Raw genomic sequence first — 26,199 nt, 5'->3', positions numbered from 1 at the left:
ATCGAGGGAGGGGGGGAATAAAAAAATCAGCGATTTGTTGTAATCACTTACAGTCCGTTAATTAAGGAATTATTAAGGCACTGTTTTGTTACCACAAAAGAATTTGCAGGATTCATTGCTGATTTCCTTATCTGCCAAGACTGCAGGGAAGTCACTTGTTTTCTGTGTGGTAATATTTCGGATGTCAGAATAAGAATGAACAAGGCAAACACAGAATGGGGAAAGAAAAATAAAACCCCAAAAAGGACAGGAAATGAAAAGTACTTCTCTTTGCCAGGAATATTTCAGAAAGTTGTTTTTGTTTTGATTTGGGTTTTTTTGATGGTGGGAGTAGTTTGTTTGTTAGCGACTCTCAAAACTATCAATTAAACAATGAACTTGTGCCAGGTGGAATTCTAAGTAGAAAGAACCACACTACCATTTAAAAGAAAATCTGTATTAAAAAGTACCACAAAACCCCAAAGTACTAATCTGCTCGGGACAACGTAGAACTATATTTTACAGTTGTACTGGCATTAATGCTATAAGCATGAGTTTGACGAAGTTCTGTATAATCTCAGCATTGTAGAAAAAAATGTGAGGATTCCTGATTTGTGCATATATAGCTCCTCTGTGGTTGTCCTCACAAGCTCACATATGGATGAGGAATGGGTTGCAGCCATTCAATGGAGTATTTTTATTATTTTAAATATATTTTGAATACATATGCCTACAGGCAGTGATATCTGGAAGAAAAGTCCGTTAGTTTTAAGAAGAAAAGTATTTTTTAAGTGCTTTAGCGAAGCAACCCAAATAAAAGCACACCATGGCTTCCAGAATGAAATTTCCACCTGCAGTACATCCTAGAGTATACGCTGCATAGAAAAACTCATCCTTCGAATAGTTCTTATTCTTCTCCTTTCTAATCACATAATTATTGATTTCTTTAGTCTGCCATTTGTCTGGTGATGAAAAACATCTTGCCAGAAAGGTGCTACAAATAGCTAATAGGGGTGGTCTCGCCAAAAGTCGCTTTAGTAATATGAGATATAGAATCATAGAACAGGTTGGAAAAGACGCTTGGGATCATAGAGTTCAACCATTAACCCTACAAGAGGCCATTGGCTGAAGGTGTAGGTTAAGAAGGAATTGAGACTCTGTATTAGGTTGTCACCCGTGTTGCAGATTTCATCCTGTCTTCTCTTACTTTCTGCTTTGTGTCAGACTTTTCCCAAATCCTGCAGATGAGTAGCCAGTGAGGAGGGATATGGCGTCTCGCATGAGGAGTCTCTACCGTTTTCTCTGAAATTACTGTAAACCCCTTTGCATTGTTATCTCACATTTTATATCATAACATCTGTTTCTTATTTTTACTGTATCACCTTATGGAAAAGCATAATTGTGAGCAATAAACCTTACTGGTTTTGCTGTAGGGACCCTAATATTACATGTGTGAATCTCTCAGAGTTGCATGAGAATATTTGTGTATATAAAAATATATAGGTGTATGTGTGTAAACATTAGTTGTTTAAGGGATAAATCCCCTGAAGTATGAATACGTTAGCCTTCCCTCAGCAAAGTGCTAATTGCACCCTCCACTTTCAATGTGTGCATCAACTACTGGAAGTTAAGCCTGGCTTAAGTGAATGTCTGACTGGAGTTGAGTGCTCAGTTTCTTGCAGGGTGGAATATTTAATTAAATGGAATGTGGCAACAATTACAGAAATGAGCTCAGTATGAAAGAGATTATATTCTTTTTCTAAAGATATAAATAAGTTGGATGTGGTTTTTAGGTGTTTTGGTGGTTTTTTTATCTCTAAAAATAATCTGAAGAAGTGAGCTGAAGTCTGTTGCCTGGGTCAGAAAAATGTGCAGAAGCCAGTTGTGATGATTTTGTGTTCCTCTGTGCTCTCCTAAGAGAGCAGCGGGAACCCAGGAGGGATGAGAGTGTTTACACTGTGTTCAAGGCTGCAGGCATGCCGTTAGGGGATGCTTTCTGCATTTGATGGCTTTGTTCTTTTATTCTGATGGGGCTTTAAATACATGTTTCAAATGTTTATGCTAACTAGATAGGTGCTTACTTTGGTGCTTTTGTTTTTTATCAGTAAATCTTAAAAAGGATTTGGGGATTTTGTTGTTTGTGTATTATTTGATTAGTGCGTGGGTGTGAGAAAGGAGGAATCAATCTGAATTTTTGAAAGTATTTTTGTCTAAATGTTACATGTTATTGTTTAGTGTAAGGATATTTTGCAACTTGAATCCCTGCGCAGCTTTGAGGAAAGCAATTAAGTCAGCTGAGATGATGGCAACTTTGTGCAGTGCAAGTAAGCTTTGCCAGGTTAAGATATTTTCTTGTAATTTCCTGATGCTTTGTGTTTGAAATAAGTATCCTTTTTTTTTTTTTTATTGAGGAGCACTCTGTGTGGAAGGCAGCAATGCTTTCTATCTGTGCAAATCACAGCTGATAAATGATCAGCAGAAAAACGCTCAGAGGTGTATTTATAGTTGTGAACTGTGCTGTGTGAACAGAAGAAGATCTGTCCAGTCCTGGTAAATATTCTGTGAAATAACTGCCCACCTAGATGTGCTGCGAACACCCGGGATCACCGAGACCCTTACGTCCTTCGAGGTGTGAATCTTCCAAGATTCTCAGTTTTATTAATTATTTTTTTTTTAATTCATCCCGACAGATAGAGACTCAATCTTTATTTTGAGACTTTTGTTTTTAAAATGACAAAAGCCCAATGATGAGAACTTGGAACTTTCTTGAAATTTGGAGGGACAGGTGGCAATGTCAAGCATGCTTGTTTTCAGGATTGCTGGTGGTTTTGTTTTATAGTGCTTTTAAGTTAAAAATGTTGAACTTGATCAGCATATGGTACTGGCTAGCCTCATCTCTACCAGCTCTTTTGTTATCTTGTTATTGTTACAGGTCTTAATGACAGTTGTAAGCCATAGTTCTGGATGCAGGGGTTAGTCCACCCTGGGGAGGAGAGGGAGAAACAGCAGTGTGGATTATGGAAATATGAATTGATCTAAAAAGCAGCTCTCTTGTAACAGAATGGGACTCAAAGAAAGACTGGAGAGAAGCTGGTGAAAAGACGATGGAATATGATGTGAAAATGATCATTTGAATGCTTTCCTTTTCATTCCCAGCTGCTGCGTTCTAGTGAAAAGGCATGCATTTGTATATCTTAAGGCTGGGTGAAAAAGAGCCAGATGAATGGAATTACTTGTTAGATATGTTTTCGTTTTGAGTCAAATAAATTATGTGCATTTTAATAGACTGTATGCATATGTTAGCCTTTTTTTTTATCATACAGCTGTGATACTGGGGGACTAGGTTTTGTAGTAATGTTCTTTTCTCTATTTGCTGAAATAAGCACAATATTAATATTTGACTGTCCTTCAGATATTCTATATCGGTCTGTTGAAAATAACTATTAGTGATTTGGCAAATTCCTACAGCCTTCAGCCGTGTGCCAAACCAAAGAAGAAAAAATTAACTGATGGCTGAAACAGTGATGACAATCATTTGGAACGTCTTCCAGCAAGACTGCCAAATTGTCATGTGTGATGTCGTCGTTGATTGACCTCAGCTGCCCTCAGAATCTTCCAGTCTAATGTCACCTAATTCCTTATTCCGTGCCACCTTGTACTTTCTCATCTACTTGCTTAGTACTCTCCATCCACTTTAATAAGTTGCTTCTGTTTTACTTTCAGCGTTACTCTTGTGTTTTAAGCTTACTGCTTAAGCTGCGCTTTGAGGAATACCCTGACTAGCTCGGCCTCTTTCTGTGTTTGATACTGGATGTAATATTCCTGAACCTCTCTTTGTTTCTTGGCTTTTGCTCTGCCTTACTTGAGGATGATTTTCTGCAGAACTGGGAGAGTGTTTGAGGCACATTTTGTTTGCTGCTACCTGAAGTGTGACTTCAAATAACTTGTTTTCATTTTTAAAAAAATAAAATAATGTTCTTTTAGGTATAATTTATGTTAGGAAATGGTCCGGGATCAAATGTAATTCAAGTATGATGAAATCAAGGAACCAGGACACTCTGGGGCCAGGGAATGAGATTTGATAGGACTGAGGTCAGGAACTGGAGCAGCAGAGAGGACTTTGCCAGGAGCAAGAGCAAAGCAAAGGTGGTTAGTGGGCTGCAGCTGGAGGGGTCCAGACTACATGATTTGGGGTCTGGGATGAGGAATAAGTGAAAGTGAAGCAGCCCCAGGCAGGGATCAGGAAGGGAAATATATTAATCCATCAGAATATGATTATTTCTGGTACTCGTTACTTCTGTATCTGCTTTCCGTGCATTGTGACCTACATGACTGGTATACTTTATTTGCTTCTTCCTTAAGCAGAGGCACTGAGTTTCTGTTTTCTGTGTGAGTCAGTTTCTGTCTGCAATCGTTAATAAAAGTAGAATCAGTAACAAAAATCCACTTCTGAGAAATAGCCTGTCTCTGAAGTTGCAGTGCAGGCTTATCTCTGCCCTTTGTGCTTCAAAGAGTGCTGATGGCCACTGTTAGAAAAAACATACTGGGCCAGTGCAGACTCAGTGCCTCAATTCTTGAACTTTAAAGTCAGGAAGAGGGAAGACCTCTTTCAATTTTTAGAGAAATCCTGCTATAGAAACAGAATTTTCACTAATTTTGAGTAAGTGCGGTGAATACTTGTGTTAGGTTTGTGACTGTCTTTCTGGAGCATGGGCATTTTCTTATTTCTGGACCAAAGTGGAGGAGCTGGAAGCCTGCCTGGCTGTAGGTGCCTGGCTTGCTGGTGGAAGCTGCCTCCCTCTCTCCATGACTGTTCGAAGTCAGCTGATGCGGTACGAGAAGTCCTAGCCAAGGTGATTGACTTTGTGCCCAAGGGGCTGACAGATGCTTGCGAGCAGAACCACCAACCCGAAACTGTCACAGAGCAATCTCTTGCAGTGCTGCTGTTGCAGAGAGCCAGAAGGTCTGGACAGGTTCAGCAACAGGCAGAGTGAGTGTATGTTTCATATCTCCTTGGGAAAAAATACATCTAATTGTCTGTCCGTTGTGGTTAATGTTTTGTGAGTCGTCTGTCTGCACCTGGTAACGCAAGGGGTACGTATTAGTGCTTTAAAATTATGCTTGTTTCTTCCCTGTTCCTCTTTGGTCTTGGAGTTGTTTCATCTCTCTTCCATTTTTCAAAACTGTTGATAATACCTGAGTTTAGTACTGAAAAGTTACTACAAGTGATTCTGGCTGAGCTATGTTATGGTAAGGCTTAGCATTCGACTTGTGCTGTCTGTAAAGCAAGAAACATGTCTCCTTTATAAGTACATCACACATAGTTGTAGTTACAAAACGATAATCCTAGCAAGTTCCTTAGAAGCTGATTTCCTTTCTCAGTTCCTTTTATTTGGCTATAGGTTCTTCCAGCTCAAGAAACTCTGCCCACACATGCAGTCGGTTTCACTACCCTTTACAGTGTGATGTGGCTCCCCGGCTTTCCCCGCTGTTGACGCAGCCCTGCGGGCCAGCCTGCGCCCACCTAGGGCTGCACGTTTAGAGGTGGGCAAGCCCAGTCAAGGGTTTAGCTTTTAGACTATTTCACCTTACTTATCTGCCTAAGTCACCCTCTGCTAGAGATGTTTTCTCTTGGAGCGGCACCCAAGTTGTTCATTAACTTAGGCAATAGTTCATTTATTAACTACTTTGAAGTTCCTGAGTTGCTGGCAAAATGGGGATTTCATCATGGTGTGTGCTGTATGGTTATTTTATGAAAGAAATCAGTGGAAGGTGCTGATGCTGGAAGACCATCACCTGGCATTATAAGACATGGTTTTACTTGGCCGTTCTTGCATATAAACGTGCAGAGCTGATGCTGACCGTTCTGTGTGCATCAGTCCTGGGTGTTTACTGGGCAGACCAATTGCCCGACAGAAGCTTTTTAGGCAAGGAATGGCATCCTGCTATTTACAGGCAGTCTCTGTTTCAGGATTTGTCTTCTAGTCAACTAAGGCAGTACTACTTATTTATATGTGGGGTTTAGTTCAGAAAAAGGAGTAATTTCATGTCATGCTCAGGCTGCTGTTCCCAATTTGTACTGCTGTAGTCATGGTGTTTGCTTGCTGGCTTCTGCTGCTGAAATGTGCTCAGGTGAAAGCGTAATGGTTAGAAAACTGAGGGAGTAAGAAGGTGGTATTGCAAATAAGGTGGAGTTTTCTGTTTGTTTGTTTTTTACCTGACAGCCTGCAAAACCACATTATATAGAAAAATCCAGACTTTTTTCAGATGATGCTGAGGAGAGTCAAAAGAACTTCAGTAGTTGTTAAAAATGTTTGCTGATTGTACATCCCAAAGTTTATCAGCTTCTGATCACCTGTGTTGAAAAGACAACCTGGTGCCCAGTGCAGGTAGAAACCAGTATCGAATTTATAATTTAACTGTTCTCTCCCTTCTGCCTCAAAAATGATCTTCTTTTCTTGCCTCTGACCTTTCATTCTGATTTCCTGATTGCTGCATGTTGTGGGTCTTCTGCCTTGGCTACTTCCAACAAAATTGCAGTTGTGTCTGGTTTTTTTTTTTCGTTTCTTTTATAATCAGTGCTCTGTTTAAAGTCTCTGGTGCAGTGCTAGAATTTATGGGGGGAAAAAGCTATTTGGATTATATTTTGAACAAAATGTACTTGGAGTTGAAATGAATGTGAAATGCATCGTCATCAAGAGTAGAGTTTGTCACACGTGAAATTTTATGACTTTTTCAGTACGTTTTATTTTTATAGAAATGCAGCTATTTATTATTTGTAGTATATGTAGTTAATTATCCTTTAATAAAATTCTTTCCTTGGTGACCGAGAAGAAAATCTTGCAAAACTCTTTGACCTAAGTATCAACGATGCTCCAGTTGTGATATTTCGCGATACTGTTTTGCAGACGATTCTGAGACTGCCAGCTTCACTTTAAAGCAATATATTGAACAGGTAGAGTTGTGTAGGTTGCAGATAGGCTCGTTTCTTTCCTGAACTATCAGAGTATTCCAAGGTGGAGTAAAAAAAAACCAAACAGGTAAAACAAACAAGTAAGAATGACTTTTAGTATATGCTTTATTCTGTGGTGGTGGGTTTTGTTTTTTTTTCACCACTGGAGAAAGTGTCTGACTGGCATGTACAGGAGGTTCTCACCAAAGATGCATCTTAACTGGTTGCGTGAGCACTGGGAAATCTTAAAAAGTCTTGGGTGAAACAAATACTGCTGTGCCCTCTTTGCGATGCAGGCTGACACGTGGATTTTAACTTGATCTTCCAAGACTTAGGTATTTGGATTTTGAAACTGAAGTCTACCTTACTGCTAGCTTAAGACAATGTCTCTTGTTGAGTTTCCAGGTAACGTTAGAGATGCTGTCACCCGAAGTGTATATTAATACACAGTCACTTTTCTCCATCTAGATAGAAAAAATCGTGTGTCTTACTCTGATTTATTTTTTTGTGTGTGTACAAAATGCAATGAACTTTGTTAAAGATAAAAAATACTGTGCTACCTTAAAAGTTAGATATTGCTCATCTGTAATCTCAAGAGCAGGGGTGGAAGAGCCTATTACCTTTTTTTTCCCAGCTCTCTGATGCTGCCTAGGGAATAACAGCCTCCCCAACATCAGTCAGGGAAGTAAGTGGAAACTGTTTAGTGGTGCAGGGGATGCAAATACGAGGTGCTTGCTGGAGCTGTGTGCTGAAGTATTACTTATCCTGGTTCTCTTTGCCTTGCCAGTAATAGGGGTGGATGGTAATATTTCACTTATTCTAATGGGAACTTTCTTTGGTGAGAAGAGCATTGTCAATTTTTGGTTTTATTATAAGTTCCAGGGAAGTTTAGGGGATTTTTAAGTGGGTGAATTAACATGCGCTCAACTTAGTCTTAACTGTTCTGCTATTTGTAACCGAGCTTGTTATTTTGGAGTGAACTTTGTGTCTGCGTGGGCTACGCTGGACACAACTGTGGCTGTTTTTAAGCTTTGTTTTTAACTTGTTTTTAAGCTTTGTTTTTAACTGATTGATGATGAGATTCAGGAACGAAGTAAAAGTCTCTGAATTTTTCAGGTTACTCTGTGGAAGTCTTATTCTTCAGTCTGGCAACAGAGTGAGATTATCATTGCCTTTTCAAGTACTCAGGGTTAATAAATACATTTGTGCTTTTTCTCCTCATAAGATGCCTTTGAAAGATGCTCTAAAAGCAGTAGAGTCTCATGCGTACTGCCTGCGACACCCCGGCCTTGGTCTGTATATTTTTCCTGTAGACCTAGAGAAAGATTTGAAATAGCTGAAGATGAAAATGCAGAAAATTAACTACTCACAGGGTTTCTTTCCCACTTACAAAGCGGGATTCGTTGCTAAAGCTGGAAAACTTTGTTTCAAATGATTCATAAAGGTTGAAGAAAGGTGTTACTTGTGCTGCAGAGAGCTTGTTAGAAGCAAGTGGTTGTACGCCTACCTCTTCTTGCTGGTCTCTTTCTCACAAGTAGCCTTGAACTCCTGAAAATTCTAAATTATGTGTACATGTGATTTAAAAAATATGGAAATGATAGTTAAAGTATTTAAAACTGGAGATTGCTGACTTTTAAGGAAAGGTTTTAAAAAAAATTTAAAACGCCATGTAATTTAATTGTTCTTACAACAATGAAGTACTATAACATTAAAATACGTTTTTATTTATTTACTTAAGAGCTTTGCGTCTACCTCCTAAACCATTTGCATTTGATTTCTTTATTCTTCTTTGCTTTAAGTGTTCAGAAAGCAGATAACTTTTGTTTTTTTATTATTTTGATTTATTTTTTAGATAATCACTGAATGTTGCACTTTGCAGAGAGGCACAGGGAGGTTAAAATAATTATGGACGTCTGATAATGTCTTTATTGTAGCCACAAATTTCTGATGAGAGTTTTAGCAGAGGTAAGAGCTAAGTCTTTGAAATACAACTACTGCTGCTGGCTCCGCGTGGGTCCCTGCTGTGGGTGCACACGGCTTCAGAGGAAGAAAAAGGACGCGTCAGTGGTGAGGACAGAGCTGTCCTTTTCCTCGGCTGTTTTATGTGGCAGCATTAGAATTTCACCTTTGCTGAGCCATAATGATGAAGGGCTCACCACGGCAAGACGCTAAGCAGCCTGGCTTTGATTTAAGAATGAACCTAAATCTGAGCTTAACTTTAAGCATTTGAATATTCCCACTGATGTCACTGGTTTGAAATACCTGTCGTGACAGTCTTGAGTAGGTCTCCAGTTTGTATGGTTGGGCTGGCACAGGATGACTGAAGACTCTGGAAAAGGTGGGAGAGCAGGTTGGGCTACGAGTGCTGAAGAGAGGATGTGGGGCTTGGAGAATGGAGTAGGGAGAACTGATAAGAAGAACCAAAAGGCAGACCTGCAGTCAGGTAGAGAAGACATTTAAAGAGAGGTTAGTAGAGAGAGGAAGTTCTAGCAGCAAGAAAATATAAGAGTTTTGAAAGACAATTAGATGAAATACTAATACAGAATAGCAAGTGGCTTTCCTCACCAAGGAGGGAAAAAAGGAGACTCTATTAATAAAGTAGTATGACAAACATAAAAGGCTGACAAAAAAGAGAATTCTCCCTTTCAGTGAAAAGGGACAGGGCAAAGTTCTTCATGAAAATACGCTAGAGAAGTAAGAGAAAGGCAAAAGCTAGAAAAATATTGTTATTGAGAAAGAAAACAGCTGAAATAAGGGTAGTGACGGGGAGGGGAAGTGCAAAAGCCTTCTGTAGCTAAGTGGATGACCGTTTGTTTGTGCTCCTCTAATTGATATTTCTTTGGCTTATGCACTTGGAAAAAATCAGGTTCTTTTCCCTCCCCACTTAGATGCAAACTGCAGACTGTGTTATAATGAGACAAAAAAATGGTGGGGTGAATAGTTCAGTTCCCACATCCTTCTAACCTCCAAAATTTATCAGGTTAAGCTTTAGTATTTAAATATTTTGGTAGCATAATAGTAAGTGGTGAACTTAATTTCTGTTGATTCTTAAAGTCATCAGGCATCGTCTACATAGAAAAGGGTCATTGGTTGAAATGCATAAGTAAAAAACCCTACTCGTACCTGTGTAGAGATACATTAAAAAGCTGATTCTGTAAGATATATCAAATCTGGTGCAATCTTCTCATAGAAGCAGCTTCTGGGCCCCCTTCCAGCTGTAGTGAGATCATGTCGTGTGTTGTTCAAGTGGGCGAAGAAACAAGTATCCTCCCAAATCACTGTGCTCTACCGTGTATACCGAGTAGCTGTAAAGGTTTCATAGGCTTATATCAATTGACTGTGATGTTATTAAAAAAGTAAATCCTATCTTTCCAAAGTATTTAACCAGTCATTTTCCTTTAAGGGCAAGGTTGCGAATTATCACAAGCTTTTTTCCAAAAAGCTTGCTTGTATGAGGTCAGAAGCTTCTTCTACCACCGTTTATGTTGCTTTATAAAGTGATGATACACGGAGTTAACTGTATGGGTATCAGAATAAGCAAAGAACGGTAAATAATTCTTACTTTTTAGACTTCTGTAATATCATCTCAGTGTAGAGCCCAGTGAGTATGGCCAAGCTGGAGTTGAGTAGTGTGTTTGAAAAAAGTGAATTAATAAAACCACTGCACCATGCACCTGTGCGAACGCAATATTCTACTGCTGTACTATAGGTGTAAAGGAAATAGTTTCATAAACACCATTTCCATTTCGGTTTAAGCTTTTTGTGATGGAAGCAGCGTGCTGTCATTCACATGACATTTTTATAATTTTCTTTTTCTCTTGGAGCGAGGAGATAGTATATCTTGGAGTTAGTTATCCTTTAATTTAGCAATTAAACTCAATTGTGTATGCAACTGTAGATGTTTATTTGGTGTTTGAAAGCAAATAGATACACTTCTTTTTAACCTTCACGATATCATTATCATTTTTCCCCTTGTATGCAATTTCTTTCCTTTATGATGCAGTGACCGTTTCTGAAACCACAAAGAGCATGAAGAACCAGAGGAGGAAATAATCATGGGACACGTGAATTGAGGATATTTTGCTTTCTGAAGACTTGCACAATCTTTTGTCTTCAGAAATAACCACATGCTTTTAGAAAGCTATGAAAATAGAAGGCACCGTATTTTTCTTTTTTCCTGGGAGCGTGCATATTGGCTCAAGATGGTCCTGGCTAGTCATGGATCCTTGATGCTGATGACCCGTTAGGAGCCAGAGCTCACATTTTATGCAATACAGAGGTCACTGCTGAAAGTATCAACTGCAGTCGTGCTCGTGTAGTGACTGTGTACGTGAGTGTGTATGTGGTGCCATTTGCGTTTTAAATTCATCTAGGAGCGTCTTGGGGGCGTCTTGTTTTCTTCCATTTTAAAAATATGAATAACACCTGTAATTAAGGGAGAAAACTGAGCCCTGGAAGCTAGGTGGGACTTCCATCTATTGATCTGTGTAAACCCAGCTTACGCTGTCAGGGGAGCAGCAGTCAACTGCTGAGCCGCTTTGTCACTGACATAAGCTGAGAGAGGATTTTTTTTAATTTTTTTTTTTTTGTTTATACACCAGTCTATAGACCTGCTGGCTGGTTGAATTTTAAAGAGTGCGGAGGTTTAAAGACTTGTCCCCCGAGGGATGCTCCTGCCAGTTGGGAAGCGAGCTGAGGCTGCTCCGCAGAAGTTGTGCGCACGTGTGCTGGGGGAGGGACGGAGCCAGAGCCAGGGAAAACCCTGTCCTGCAGCCCAGCCTGGAAAAAAAGCCACAAAACACACCCGTAATTTTCAGGTTGTCAAGTCAAAATATTGAGCTAGTACCTTTTGGTTTTCTTGGGTTTTGTTTTTTCTTTTTCTTGCGCGATAATTTATGCTGAGAGGATACAATGGGGAACATAAATGAATATATTTCCATACCCAATTCTGAGTCGACGCGAAGCTCGCCAGGCAGCAATTAAAATCCTCAGTGGTGAGGAAAAAAATGACTTCCTGTAGTGTGAGAAGAGGTGTAGATAGTATAAATAGTATAAAATAATATTTCTTGGCGAAAAACAAGCTTTATGAGCCTGAACTATTGGGAAATGTTGAAGGAATGACTGAATTAAAAGTTTCAGATAGCCCATTCTGTTGCTTTCTTTTCCTAGAGCTTATTATTACTATGCTGACATTGTGTATGCTTGTTTCCTGCCTGTAGAAATTCAAATGTTTACCTAGAAATTCAAATATTTACCTGCCCTGTTAGTATTTTACTCCTCACCCTTCTGCAGAGGCCACTCGCAGTGGTTCAGGATGGTGCTCGAGCAGTTTCGTTTGGAGAATATTATATGTACCGCTTTTGTTTATAATTAAGTAATAAGCTTTCCCAAATCGCAGTGTGTGGGTTTCATGCCCTTCGCTATCTGTGCTGACAAACTAAAAGTTCCAAAGATTTCTTGAACTCTCCCGTGTGACCTAAAAACTCTAGAAAAAGTTGAGTTTTCCATTTTGTACTGCGTGATGATTTACTGGGGCACATCATATACCTTTAAAATGTTGCAACTAACGTACACGTGCTGTACTCGGAGGCTTCTTTTTCCCGAACTATCCCTCCCTTGCTGATTAACGCGCATGGGTTCTTCATGTTTTACACTATCCACTGAGCCAGGCGAATGTTTGAAATAAATAGTCATTGTAGTGTGTAGGAATTTAAATACATAATTTCCCCTAATGGGAGTTGACTGTTCAACGTGCTGTAGACAGAGAGTTCAGGCTGGAGAGTGCTAATGTCTTAGATCATGTGCTTAAACCCCCATCTGCAGCTCTGGAAATCTGCAATCGATAGGCATTTTTCTGAAAACACGTGCCTTCTGGGATAACTCGTGTGTACAGCGGTACGTGTCTGTTGGTCCGCTACAAAAAGGGAATTCTGTAGCTTTGACCAACTACATTGATGTCGACTGTCTCTTCTCAGCTGAAGCATTTCACAGAGGCTTTGCTTTCCCAGTTGGGAGCAAGGAAATAAAACCTGCTTTTCTGGGATCTTGTAAAACCCGTGTTTAATATTTGCTGTGAACTGATCTGGTAATTCACTTTTTTTAAAAGCAAAATGTTGACGAGTTTGAGAGGATTTTTATATTTTAATTAACACATTTTATTTGCCACTAAACAACTTCTTAAATAAAATTCTGCAAAGAAAGAACGATGTTATCCTTTCCTATTACGGTACGAATGTAGATCCGGTGAGTTCCCCCCCTTTCCCTTTATTAATAGCAAGGCTTGCTTGTGAAACCCAAAGAGTTAATCATATAAATTTCTCCTTTGGACCAGCAGACGATTTCCATCATTTTCAGCATTTGACTCGGGAACATGTATAGGGTTGTTACACCTCTCTGCGATTCATTCTGCTGCCAACTTCATTCCCTTTTCTCTGCCTGCATTTTAATTCAAACAACATTTGTATTTTTGAGCCAGGATCTGTCAGAAGTCCCTGTGGCTAGTCTGTGGTACAAGTAGCAGCAGACGTGGCTTACCCATATGGTGTGGTGCTTCTTGTAAAATCCATATGGCCTTGTTGAAGGGAATCCCAGCGGGGATGTGAAGGGTGTTAATACCCTTCAGGCCAGGCCTTTCCCTCCTGGGGCTTCTATGGCATTGTCTTTGCAATCTGCCAAAGCACAAACTTAATTCCTTTTTAATAATCAATTATTTCATTCCAGGAACGTGTGCTGTATTTTTTGCAATCGTGTATTCCTCAAACTTGTTATTTCTTAGGAGTATTTTTGGATATTTTTTTAAAGGCGAGCCGTAGCTGCTAGCAACTGCCCTAAAAGCTTTTCAAAAGCCTTTACAAAAATCCTAACTTGATTTCTTTTGCTTATGTTTACAGGAAGTGCTGAACAGCGTCCCGAAGTTCTGCTTTCCTTTTGACGTGGAAAGGTATGTGATACGTTTTTTTTTTATTTATTTTAAAATATTTCAAAGAAAATGATATTCAGCAGAATTGCAAGGAAAGATTTAAAGAAAAGGAAAACACACTGTACTCCCTAAACTCGCACCTGCAGATGAGAAATACATATCCTTTCGTGCTCAAGTAAGTATGAAACCACTGGTAGCAAATAATTACAGCAAAATGCAGCTGTACAGAATTTTGGGAATATCTCTTTCGAGATAGACCTCCATTCCGGCTCCTGGTTTTGTCCGTTATGATTGTAAACACCATCTGTGTTAATATAAGGATATAACACAGTTTCCTTCACACAGCGAGTATCATAAAAAACGTTACAGTGCACCAGGAGAAAAAAAATCTCGCTGAACAGTACAGAAAATACGGTTTTTGGGTTCAAAGAGATTAATACTTTAATTGCATGGAGGTAACTGAATATGCAATTGATTTTTCTCAGAGAAGAATCAAGACCATTATTTATAATTAATTAGCCCTTATCTTTCTGGAAACAGTGATAGTGTGTCTTCCGTGTAACACTGCCCATCATTGAAATTGTTCCTAGAAAACCTTTTTACTAATTAAAATACTTATTTAGGCTTGTCAAAATGATTAATACTAATTAATTTAATAAATTGTACTCACTCAGTTTGGAAAACTCGTGTTGTCCAAATCAGCAAAGATTGAATTAGAAGCTTGATTTGCATAATTAATCAAAAAAATTAATCAAAAAAAACCACCCCAGGTAGTGTGCAGGCTGAGCTCTTTTCAGAACAACATTGACATTGGTTGTAGATGGAAACTCAAAGACGAGAAGCCGCTGTTGGATACAAGTGGAGTAGAAGCTGGTGTGTGTATGGAGGAAGGAAGAGAGGCTTTGCAGAAAAAAAACACACTGGCAAAATCAAGATCGTCATAAACAGAAGTTCCCTGAAGTAAAACTAGGTTCATTTAGTCTTTTATAGTTGAATTTAATTAAGTTGTTTGGGGTTTGAACTGGTTAATCTCACTGTCCTTTAAGCTGTTTTAATGACTTAACTAATACGGTTGTCAGTGTTGGCTTTAGAGCATTAAAGTCTTTAATGTGCTTAAGATATGTACAGATTTCTGTTTAAAATTGGTAATGAAGATGAATAATGGAAATAAAATTTGAGGACAGCAGAAAAAGGTGAGGTTCTGTTGCTGCCATCCAGTGGCAAAAAGATAATCAGTGGCAGCAAATAATTATTTGGAAGTAACTCGTCTTGCATTAATTATTGCTGTTGAACCATCCAGAAGACACTTAGCTGCTTGTGTGAGATGGATAGGCTTAGTCACAAAACTGGGAATACATGAATTTATAGTGTAGGTAGGTATTACAGCTGAGTTTCTGAAGGAGAGGAAAAAGAGAAAGGAAAAAAAAGTTATGAAATGTCCATTGTTTGTCTGTTAATCCCCTCCTGTGCCCCCCGCCCCAGACATTCTTTTTTGACTCTTGGCCTTATACTTGACTGTAAAGCAGAGCTCTCAAGGATGTGAAATTTCTACAAATTTCATAAAAATTAGCAGCTGGACGGAGGGAGGAGGGGTTGCTGGAAGCTGGGATGTACTGACGAGACCAAACCCAACGTGTGCTGACTGCCCGGGCGGTACCGCGGTGTCTTTAAAATCGGCCGCTGCACTCGCAGCTTCTTGTGTAGCTGGGAGCTGGGTTTAAGGGGATTTGTGGGAGAACCAAAGGCAATGCAGGATCATGAGTAGCGAAGAGCGTGGCCAAGGAGGAGGGGCCGGGCTATTGTGGGGAAAAGGACAGAAATACTGGAAGCTCGTTGAAGAAAGCAGGAGACTGTTTCCTGGCAAGCTGCTTGTGTGAACAGCTTCCTGGCTGCCTGGTGTATTTACCATTTACTTCTCAGTTCGAGCGTTTTCTATAATGTAGACATACATTGCCACTTTCTCAAAAGAAAACCAGTTGTTGTCTTCTTTCTCAGTTTTGTTTTGGTTTGAAATTTGAACTGTTGGAAGGATTTCACCGCTGCTGTAGCTCATTTTTATGTGGCTTTTTTCCAATGGTCATTTAAGGTGTGACAAGTATTTTTGGTTTTGTCTAGCCATAAATGTGCTTTTCACTTGCCTGGTGAATATTTATTTATTTATTTGTTTGTTTGTTTGTTTGCTTGTTTGTTTGTATAGAGGATCATGATCGTTTCAATGACAACTTTTGTACAGAAAGCTTTGACTGAAGTGAAACACAAAGTATCTGTTTCATTGATTGAGAGTGTTGTACTTTAGAGAGTGTAGTTTCTCCACCTGTATTAGGTATACTATACACATATAAGCCACTTCAAGCAATAGCTGCTCCTAGTAAGTGTAGAAATTACCAGTGCAAAAAGTGAGAACTTCCCCTGATGCTGAGAACTTCCCCTGATGCTGCTGATCAAGATACCTAGAACAGAAAATGTGGCTCTGTTCCATAGATTGCTTCTGGATTCCTACTACACAGCAAAGTTGGAGGGAATGCAGTGTCTTTTCTGTTAACTAGCTAAATAAAACTCAATAAAAATAGGAAATCTAACCACTGTGCTTTAACAGTGCTTTAAGACCATCATCACCTGTTTTCTTCCAGCTCACCTGTATTAATTGTCAAATGAACTGAGAAGTGAATGAAATGAGAACACATATTTGATTTTGTTTCATTCATGGTGCTACAGTGATCATAGACAAAGATCCAGATCTAATTCTCACTACTGGATGCTGCTTAGATCATCTCACCAGACATACTTCATCTTTTATGCAGATGTTATAAATAGCTGTACACTACTCATTCTAATTATAATAAGTACATACTGGGAATGGCAGTTAAAAATCTGCAGGTATCTCCCATTAAATTTAAACCTAAAGTCAAGCCAAAAAAACCGCACGATGGTGTAATGTTTTGAATATAACTGAGAGTTTTTTCTATAATTTTTTTATTGAAAGTAAGCATTTAATTTCATTACTGCTGATTATGGCTTACATTTTATTTTAAAGGAGTTAAGAGATGAATTGCATCATAGAAGTTCTTGAGTGTTTACTCCAGGAACCCATGCACCTTTTTGGTGAATAACTTACTTTAGGCGAAATAAGCGGCACAATTGTATAACATTCTAACGGTTTACTTGTACATATTTATGAATAAGTTCCCTTTTCTCTGAAACAGAATTCTTTTCTCCATTTCTTCTCATATGCAATAGGAGGATTTAACGTTTGAGAATGCACAGATTTTAATTTCCTTTTAATGTTTTCTAAACTAACATTAATACACTAGAAAAGGCATTTCGTCCTCTCTCTCCTTCCTTGAATCCTATGTGCAAGTTCTGTGTGGTTTTCTTCTTTTCTTTCTCTAGAGGTCTTCCATATTTTCGCTCTTGACCCAGAACTCGCGTGTAACTCTGCAGAGAGCCCACACCTCAGTCTTTACATCCATGGTTTAGCTGGGTGGTGACTGCTGAGCGTGCGTCGTCTTCCCTTTCTCCTTCTTGGACCTATTTCAAATTCAGCCCTAAGCTGTGCTACATCACTGCTTGACCCTCAAGTTTTATCTGTGCTTTGAATCTCTCTCACTTGTCTCTGCTGTAAATACTTCCCTTTTCTCCTTCCGTTCCTCTGTGTTTTCCCTTTCAGGATGCATTTCTTCTGAATGTGTAGTGCATGTGTCTTTTTAGCTTTGCAAACTGCCTGTAGGATCAGCACGGAGACAGTGATAGGTACCTCATTAATTTCCCCTACAGCGCTTGCCCGATTGCAGGGAAGTGTTATATTTTGGCGTGGAAGAAGTGCTGCTGCTGCAGGAGGTTTCTCATTAGCGGTAGGATATTGCTCGAGTACGGAAATTACTGTGCATATTATTTAACTCATAATCTGTTAGGGTCAATGATGGCAGGAGTGACATCACTTTTGCTCTCCCATTCCTGGCTAATGCTGTTTCTGTTGGTTTTTATTCTGGTGAAAGTCTGTGTGCTGTTGTCAAGACAAGTGCGAAACATTGGCTGTAGAGATCGTTGGATTTGCACATCTTGTGAAAGGCAGTTATAAGGTATCTTACACAAAAATTTTTACGCCCAAAGTAAGTACTTGGGAATGAAAACTAAATAACTGAGAATGTATTGCGAGCTGTACAGAGGAAGATAAATAAACTATGCTATTTGCTGTATGCTTTGGTCGTTTCAGTAATTTGCAAGATGGGCTGGGAACTCCAAAATGCAACAACAGTTTTATGCGATGGAGTTCTTTTCATCTGTTATCTCATGGCGCGTGTGTGCGTAATATCGCATGTATGTGGAAGAGAGGAGTCTTTATAACGACAGGCTGCAGCGAGCGCTCTGCACTATGGAAAAGTGTAACTATTTGTTTTTCAGCCTGGGTCATTTGGTTTCCATGTGTGCACAGAAGTTGCCCCATCTGAGAGGAAACATGGGCACGCCGAGGGAGCCACGGCGTGCTCCCATGGACCCTTGGCCAGGTATCATGGCCAGGGTGCCCAGACAGAGCAGGCAACTTAAATACACCCAGTGAGACTCTTTACTAACTAGTTGTGGGCTTGTTTGTTTTTGGTTTTTTTTAATGTTTTATTATTTTGAAAGTGTAACCCCAGTTATGAGCTAACTATACTTGTTATGTGTAGGAGACATCTTACTTGGGGGTAGCTTTGTACATGTTCCTCTCTTCTTTCTTCCTGTTCCTTTTCTTTCCGGCGCGTGAGGGGTTGGAGTTTCTGGGAAGCAGAGCTCAAGTCAGACAGCTCAGCTGGAGCAGGGGAGCCTGAGCAGTGGAGTCGTGGATCATGAGGTGGGCTTGGAAGCAGAGAAAATAGTTCCTGAAGTTTCGATTTAGGATTAGCACTTAGTTGAAGGAGACAGGCCAACCTAGGGTTACTTAGGGTTACTGTCTCATCAGCTTGTACCACTGCCTTCATCTGGTTTTTAAATTCCTGCTTGAAACAGTTTCTAATCTATTCTCTGATCTGGGCAGAAATAGAGTGAATGACTGGTGGTGGTTGCTTTTCAGCATCGAGTTGGGAGACAAAATGCATTTGTGATTTTCGGGTTTAGGAAGCAGCTGCCAAACTTTATTTGGAGCTGTGTACTTTAGTTAGATTGGTCAGGTATGTGTATGTGACACCTTGTAGCTGATAGTACCAGTAACTTTGTTTTCTTTTAAAAATAAGTCATCAAAATCTGTATTCCTGTGCATGAAGTTTTTCATTATTTGAAACTTACTGAGAAAATGAACTCTCCGAAAAATCTGGCAAAAATTCAGAACCCTCTAGAAATGGTTAAAATTTGAAGAAAAAATAATTTCAAACATCTTCTGTATCCTGAACAGATTAATGTGGAAGAAGAGCAATTCTTACTGAGGACGAGGGGTAAATTTAATGATTAGACATGCTGGCTTTTGTTCCAAGAGGAGATTTAATTCCTGCCAGTCAGCTCTCTGAAGGCAGCGTTAATATAAGGCCTGAACAATGGCGATAGCGTGAAGAAAAATCTTTAAAACGACTCTTTACCTACTTCATGGGGACCAAAGAGCCTTTTCTGCATTGTGTAGAAAATGGTGTACTTTGAAAATTTTAATGACTACTTCTATTCCTATAGTGAACTGTAATAACCTTGAAAGAGCCCTTTGTAGTCTGCAGCGTTAATAAGTATTTACACACATTCTTTGCTATTAGTGATTTATTTTTCTTAAACTAAGATTAGAAGTAAGCAATGCAGGGCAAGAGTTGCAAGTAAGTCAAAATCAACGCAGAGGAGTGATTGAGGGGAAGGTCAGTGATGGTTAGGAGGGATTTGTGCCTCTTCTCCCCGCAACAAATGAGTACATGGTATTTTTTTCAAATAGCCAGCTAGACCTGCATTTTGCAGAAAGTTTTTGAGGCTTGGCGAGTTGATCCTGCGCGCCGATAGATGCTCTGCAGTGAAACAGAGGCACAAGCCCCAAGGTGCACAGCCGGCGTTGCCCACGTGATGGTACATGCGTACATATATATACTGATAGAAGTGATAGAATGGTGATAGAATGTTTTGTGTGTCTGGTTTGTAAGTTGTGGTTATGGGTTGATACATAGGAGTCCTCAGTCATAGATGGCTTGTTTCTGAGGCTTACATGTAGGCTTACAGTTTTAATGCTGCTGAAGAGGAGTAAGAAAACCAGGCTTCCTTGCTGCTCCCACGTCTTAAGTGGACTTCTTAAATTAAAAACCTAGAATTAATTCAGTATTTTAAACTGATCAGAAAACATGCTCCAGATGGACGGTCACTGGCTTCTTTTAGCTGTTCCTTTTTAGCAAGTGGGACCAAACTTTTGGGGTGTTTTTTTGCAGAGATTCAGTTTTAGCCTTGGAGTTTTTCTCAGTTTGAAAATCTCTTAACATGCTGTTTACATCTTCTTCTAAACTCTGTGGGAAGCAGTTTTCAAGCTGGGCCACTTTTACACTGACTGTCGAAACATGGAGTTCTCTCTCTTAAAGAAGCAAAGGGAGGCGGTGAAGATGGCACTGGAAATGCCTCCTGCTGAGCTGTCATAACTTGGCTGGGCTATTTTTAATAGAGAATACCAGAATTTAAATCTCATTCTTAAAGTGGTCTTGTGTAGTGCCATCTTTACATACATTTAATTTGCACTCTCGGTTATTTTTCGGCCGAGGTTGCTGCCTGGGGCTGAGCGGCTCCTGCTGGCTGAGCTCCCGGCCACGGTGCGCGCTGGGTTCGGTGGTGATCTGCTCTCGGGAATCGAGGAAAATGCCAAGGTGTGAAATAGAAGATTGCATCGTTGTTGATGGCTCTTTGTCGTAATATCCAGGCAGCATGCGAGTTATGCAGAACCTGAAAAGTGAAGGACTGAGCGAAAGCCATTGAGTGTTTACTCTTGTCGTGGGTTTCCAGTGATTATATTGGACTAAATGTGTCTTCTTACCTTGTATATGCTCGGCACAGGTTTTTGTTTCAGCTAAGACCCTGTATGTTTAGGAGGGACTAGACCAAATGGAAATGAGGAGGAGACTAAAAGTTCTGGGTTGGGTTATCGCTTCACTAATCTTTAAGGTGTTGCCACGCGTGCGTTAAGCAGTATTATGTGCCTGTGTCCCATGTAACTTGTCTCGCTCTCTGATCATCTGCTACTTTGTTCTTCCCTATGGGAAGATTTTTATATTTTATTTTGGTGGAGATTTAGAAAAAAACCAAACCCACAACAACCCCCCCCCATATTGAAGGGATTAAATTAAAAAATATCCTGTGCTGTTAGCATGGAAGGCTGAGATCGGTGATGGTTCTCAACTTTTCTGAGTATTCATTTTCAGCTTAGCATCTAAGATTGAACCACACAACACGTTAATCGTAGTGCTTCCCAGCAGGTACCTGGGTATTCTGCTGTGGAAGATCGTGTAAGAAAGGGAAAGAACAGCAGAAAACAGAATTACAGACAGAACTGCTGCATTTTACGTTTTCAAATCTCTGTGCAGTCTCCATCATAACTTAGTTTTCATTTGATTTTAATTAAATTTTCAAAGTACCCTCCCGACCCAAACCATTCTATGATTCATTCTGTGCCACACATTACCTCTTCTGGCTGAAAATGCCAAGTCTACCTGAAGCTGTTTGGTTTTGGTGTGTTTTTTTTTTCTTTTTTTTCTCTGGGAGATTTTGGAAAAGCACAGTCAGTCTTTCTGTGAGTAAACCCCAGGTACGGTTTGTTGGTTTCCAGATCCGAGGTATGCTCAAAGCCAAAAAGCCGTGGGAGGTTTGTACTGGCTCTACGTAGGTCTTATTCCATTCCCTTATTCCATGCCCCGTCCATTCAGATGGGGACTGGGTCAGCTGGATCCCGTCTGCCGGAGCACTGGGCTGGGACGGCAGCGGGGGCACGGCTGAAGGAAGGAGCCCTGGGTTCAAGAGGCTTTCCTGGCTGGTGGGAGGGGAGAGAAAGGATAGTGAGGCTTGGGCATGAAAATGCTCGAGACCGATGACTTAAATGCTCGTGTTTTGTTGTGATTTAGCGGGTTTATGCTCTGTGTCTTAATTTTTCAGGGTGTCGCAAAACCAAGTAGGACAGCATTTTACCTTCGTGCTCACCGACATTGAAAGTAAGCAAAGGTTTGGATTTTGCCGTTTGACGTCAGGAGGCAAGGTCTGCCTCTGTATTCTCAGGTAAGCCGGTGTAGGAAAAAATTGAGTCAAGGAGGGAATATAAGAAAAATACAAGAAAAAATTACCTTTTGCAAATTCTCTGCAAATGCGTTCTGCTCCATCTACAAGGGTGTTGTCTCTGTTTTCGCATAAAACTGGTCCCAAGCTCCATGTGATGGTATTCCTGTGTGAGGCTAAATTCTATTCAAATAACATGAACTTTCAGCTTAAAATTAGAGGACCATACATTGCAGCTTTAAAGGCTTTGTGTGAATATTTTTACTTTCTGATGAGACCTTTGACAAGCGTCCAGTCAGTTGAACAATACAGTGCACCATTCTATATTTCCTTCTTGAAAATAAGATTTTTGGGAGTCTCTTCCATGTTCTTTCACCAGACTATAGCTAATTCAAGAAATGCCGGAGACAGATAACTCTCATTGAAGAGCATGCTGCTTCATTGTGGAAGAGGAATTAATGATGGAGAAGTTGACCCCAGTGAAATACTTTGTTTCTCCCTCTGCTTTTTCTTTCTTCTTCCATAAGACAATTGTTTTGATAATGAAAAAAACCATTTGTTTTTAGCTGTCTTAAAGTCCTTTAAATTAATTTAATTAAATGGCAGAGTGTTTTAATTAAAAAAGCAAATTTGCAACTTCAGTTAGAAGCCCAGCAGCCTGTAATGCCTGTAGAGGAGATAGAGACTTGCAGTTCAACAGCACGTAAGAAGAACATTCAAGTATAATTGCCTTCAGACTCAAGGTGAAAGAGGAGCCATGTCCTGTCGTTGTAGAGACAGACACGACACAACTGAATGGTATTAGAATGGCTCAAAAATGGCTCCTTTATTACACAAAGGGTGTGCCTTTTATACATAGTCGAAGGTGCTAGAAGAAGGTAGCGTGGCCTTTGCGTATAGGTCAAACACTTGTTTTTCACATTCTAATTGGGTAACACTTAGCAGCTTCTGGCTGGGGTCATCCCCCCGGATCTTGAGGGAGAAAGTTCCGCAAACATGTCCAAACTCAGTACACACAACTTCCCATCTTAAGGGTACACTGGGAATTTGTCAAGGTCAATGTCTTCAACCAATGCCAGGTTAGCAGCAGTCCAGCTGCCGTCCCCCACAATGTCCTGCGAAGGAGCCAAACCCATTGGCAGCAGAGGTGCAGCTTGAGAGAATTTTGGAGAGTAAGCTAGAAAGATTGTGGAGAAAAGCAGCCCATCAAGTATTTGGACAACATGGAAATTGGGCAGTCCTGAAAGATGTCATTAGGGCAGATCCCAGGATTTAGGGAGGCAAACCCAACACTGAATTTTTTTAGAGTATCCGTAAAAGAACGTGCAGAAGAGGGGGGAAAAAAAGACTGGGCAACATAAAAACTTGTGGAGTAGTGCTGGAAATATCACATCAAGACTTTTGTGAGCTTTTAAAGAGATTACAAAATAATACTGAGAGCCACTACACTGGATATTTTTGGGCAAGTGATTTAAAAACATATCTTTGCTATAAATACTGCAAAAAAGTAGTAATTGCTACCATACAATGAAAATATGGTAGGAAAAGGAAAATATTCTGGAAATTGATTTGCTTTCTGTGATCCTGACAGTACTTTAATAGTGCTTCAGAAAGGTTTAATTCTTAGGATTTTAGAGTATAAATACTTAACCCTTTTCTCTGTGATATCTTTTGTTGATATATCATGTTAAGGCCCAGAATGAGACTGTAAGTATCTGCTTCTAGCTCTTTTCTCTGAGCGAATCTTTTCTTCCCTCACCAAGCTAGAAACAAATTTTTTTTTAACTTGTATTCCTAACATTGTCTGGCTGGCTTTTTAGTGCTGTAATAACAAATTTTTCATCCATTACGCACACCGAAATACGCAGATGTAAGTACTGTATGTAGTGCTGCAAAGCAGAGGACACAAATTCTCAGCTGCTGTAAACTTGGGTATTTCTTTTAACATTTCCCCACAGACATACAGCAGCTAAAGATTAGTCGGTGGCCTGTTGCTTGGTAAAAATGACTAGGAAAATGAAAAGTGACAGGCTATAATTTTTTTCCAACCATAATCAAAGCGTTGCCTTTATTGCTTTTATTGTGACAATTTCTAATTTACAATGCATAGCTGAATGTCTAACAGCACTAGCTCCATGACATTGCACCTCTACTTTAGTAGCCTATTTCTCTCCAGTTTGTGTGTTTGGTGCGTTTAGCTCAGACAGAACGAACACGTTAGTATTTCCATCGGACCTTCTGCTATCCAGTCTGGTTTCTGCTCTGAAGCCCAAGATTCTTTACAAGTGACCAAGTGAAAGAAGACTTGCTACCAGATTTATTTTGGCATTTTTATCTGGCTCTCCCTTGTACGTGCTTGTTAATCTTAACCAAAACCAAAGAAATCTTAGCAAATGAATGCTGTCTTTATAGAGTGTGTATGCATATTCACACTTGGTCTCTTCCATATAGCAAAATAGCATAAAATTATATTCACTGTGTATTTACACATAATGTCTCTGATGTATGAGTAATTCAGAGTAGTTGTCTGTCACAGATATGTACATGATATTCATAGACTTTTATATAATGTACACCTGCATCTGTGTTTAAGTACAGTGTCTGTGTCTTCATGTGAACATATATGTGTATCACCTCGGACAGGAGGAATATATTAACCTTGCTGACTGAGACTTTAACAAAGACAAGTAGAAATAGTCAAATACAGAAAAAATGATAGCAAATGGCTCTAAGTAACTAAAACCGAAGTGAGAATCTCTAAAAAGAAGAGCAGGAACATGCCAGTTGAAGTAGTGAGAAGGAAATAACAGAAATTTAGGTAGATTGATGACTGGGGAACAGGACACAACTTTTCTCTTGTAAATGTCTTTTGTGGATGGCAGCATCAGGTTTGAGCTGCTGAATGGGATTAACTGAAAACAGAAGAGGAGGCTGCTTGTCCTCAAGTTTTACACCAACAGCTTAAAGCTGCTTGTAAGATTAAAGTTTTATGGTTTAAAGGACTTCTCTCTATAATTTTATTTTTTGTCTGAAGCACTAATTAAAGGATATGATCTCTCAATTTGCATCCATGTGGTTCTGCCTTAAATTGGACAGTTTGAAAGTGAATATGTACTTGTATATATAAAATTCTTCAGTGTGTCTTACAATTCTTTTTTTTTTTTACATTATATTTACACACCAGAATTTTCTCCCAAATCAGAATGTTTTGTTCAAAGTCTCTGTATTGTTGATATAGGGAAACAGAAATCCCTCAAGGTAATTGTCTCAGACTTCTTTCTGTTAGAAGAACTTAATTCTGATACAATATTGTCTAAACTGATCGTGCAGAACCTCACTGCCATTGCCAAATTAAAAGTGCCAGTAAGTGCAAAACCACAGTAAGATTAGTAAATAAATCTTGGATTATTCTCTAAGAGTTTTGTGTGATTCCTTTGCAAGTTTTGTTTTGTTTTTTTTTTTTTAATTTTTAAAATTTTTTTTTTCCTTTAAACTGCACGGCTGGTTTGTGGAGTTCTTGGTGTGAATCCTGCTGTGTCACCTCCTCCCTCTCCACAAAGTGTTGAGCTAATGCAGCCCTGTAAGAACGAGGGATATCACAATAGGAATAGTAATTTTGTTGGTTGGGATTTGAAGTGGCGCAATAGAAACCTCAGTGTTCATTTTTGAATAATAGTAGGAGACTTAATTCTTCAGGATGTTGTTGCTAAACATTGCTGCTGCTTGCAGTGCGAATAATGCTTTCTGGGTCTACGTGAAATTGTTTTAGTACAAAGTGCAGATAACTTGGCTGAAATTTGTTTTGTTAAAAATCTTGAAGCTGTTGCTGGACTCTAAAAGTGACCTTACCTATCCAGAAGAACGCAAAATGCATCATTAAAATGCTCAGTCTTGGATTTCATTAATTTTCTGACTGTAAAATTGTCACCTATGTTTCCAAATGAAATGCTCTAATAAGAAAGACAGGTTTATGTGGTAAGCCTTTGTAGTTCTTCACTTCAGACCACGCTTGAAGCTTTCTCACTCTTCCTTTAGGCAAATCCCTTAGAAACAGAATGTTTCAATTTTACACATTTTGTGTCAATTTTCCAGACAGAAAAGTAGCCCCTAGACATTAGACATTTGGCTACGGAAAGGCAGTTTCCTTCGTTTTATTTGATTA

At 39.5% G+C, this 26,199-nt stretch overlaps 1 protein-coding gene across 1 annotated transcript in view; it reads left to right on the top strand.

The window, feature by feature from the left end:
• Positions 1-26,199, top strand: part of LOC104273455 (DENN domain-containing protein 1B-like) — a gene marked incomplete at its 5' end in the record, with an annotated part of 79,890 nt that overhangs the window by 39,449 nt on the left and 14,242 nt on the right. The window contains 2 exons of the mRNA XM_009868793.1: positions 13,822-13,871; positions 21,921-22,040. Of these exons, the coding sequence (XP_009867095.1) occupies positions 13,822-13,871; positions 21,921-22,040 (170 nt within the window). The remainder of the gene's footprint in view (positions 1-13,821; positions 13,872-21,920; positions 22,041-26,199) is intronic.

This window comes from Apaloderma vittatum, unplaced genomic scaffold (genome assembly GCF_000703405.1).
Source record: "Apaloderma vittatum isolate BGI_N311 unplaced genomic scaffold, ASM70340v1 scaffold14884, whole genome shotgun sequence".
NCBI classification, from domain to species: domain Eukaryota; kingdom Metazoa; phylum Chordata; class Aves; order Trogoniformes; family Trogonidae; genus Apaloderma; species Apaloderma vittatum.
The sequence above is the reverse complement of the archived record's forward strand: the minus strand, read 5'-3'. Positions and strand labels throughout refer to the sequence as shown.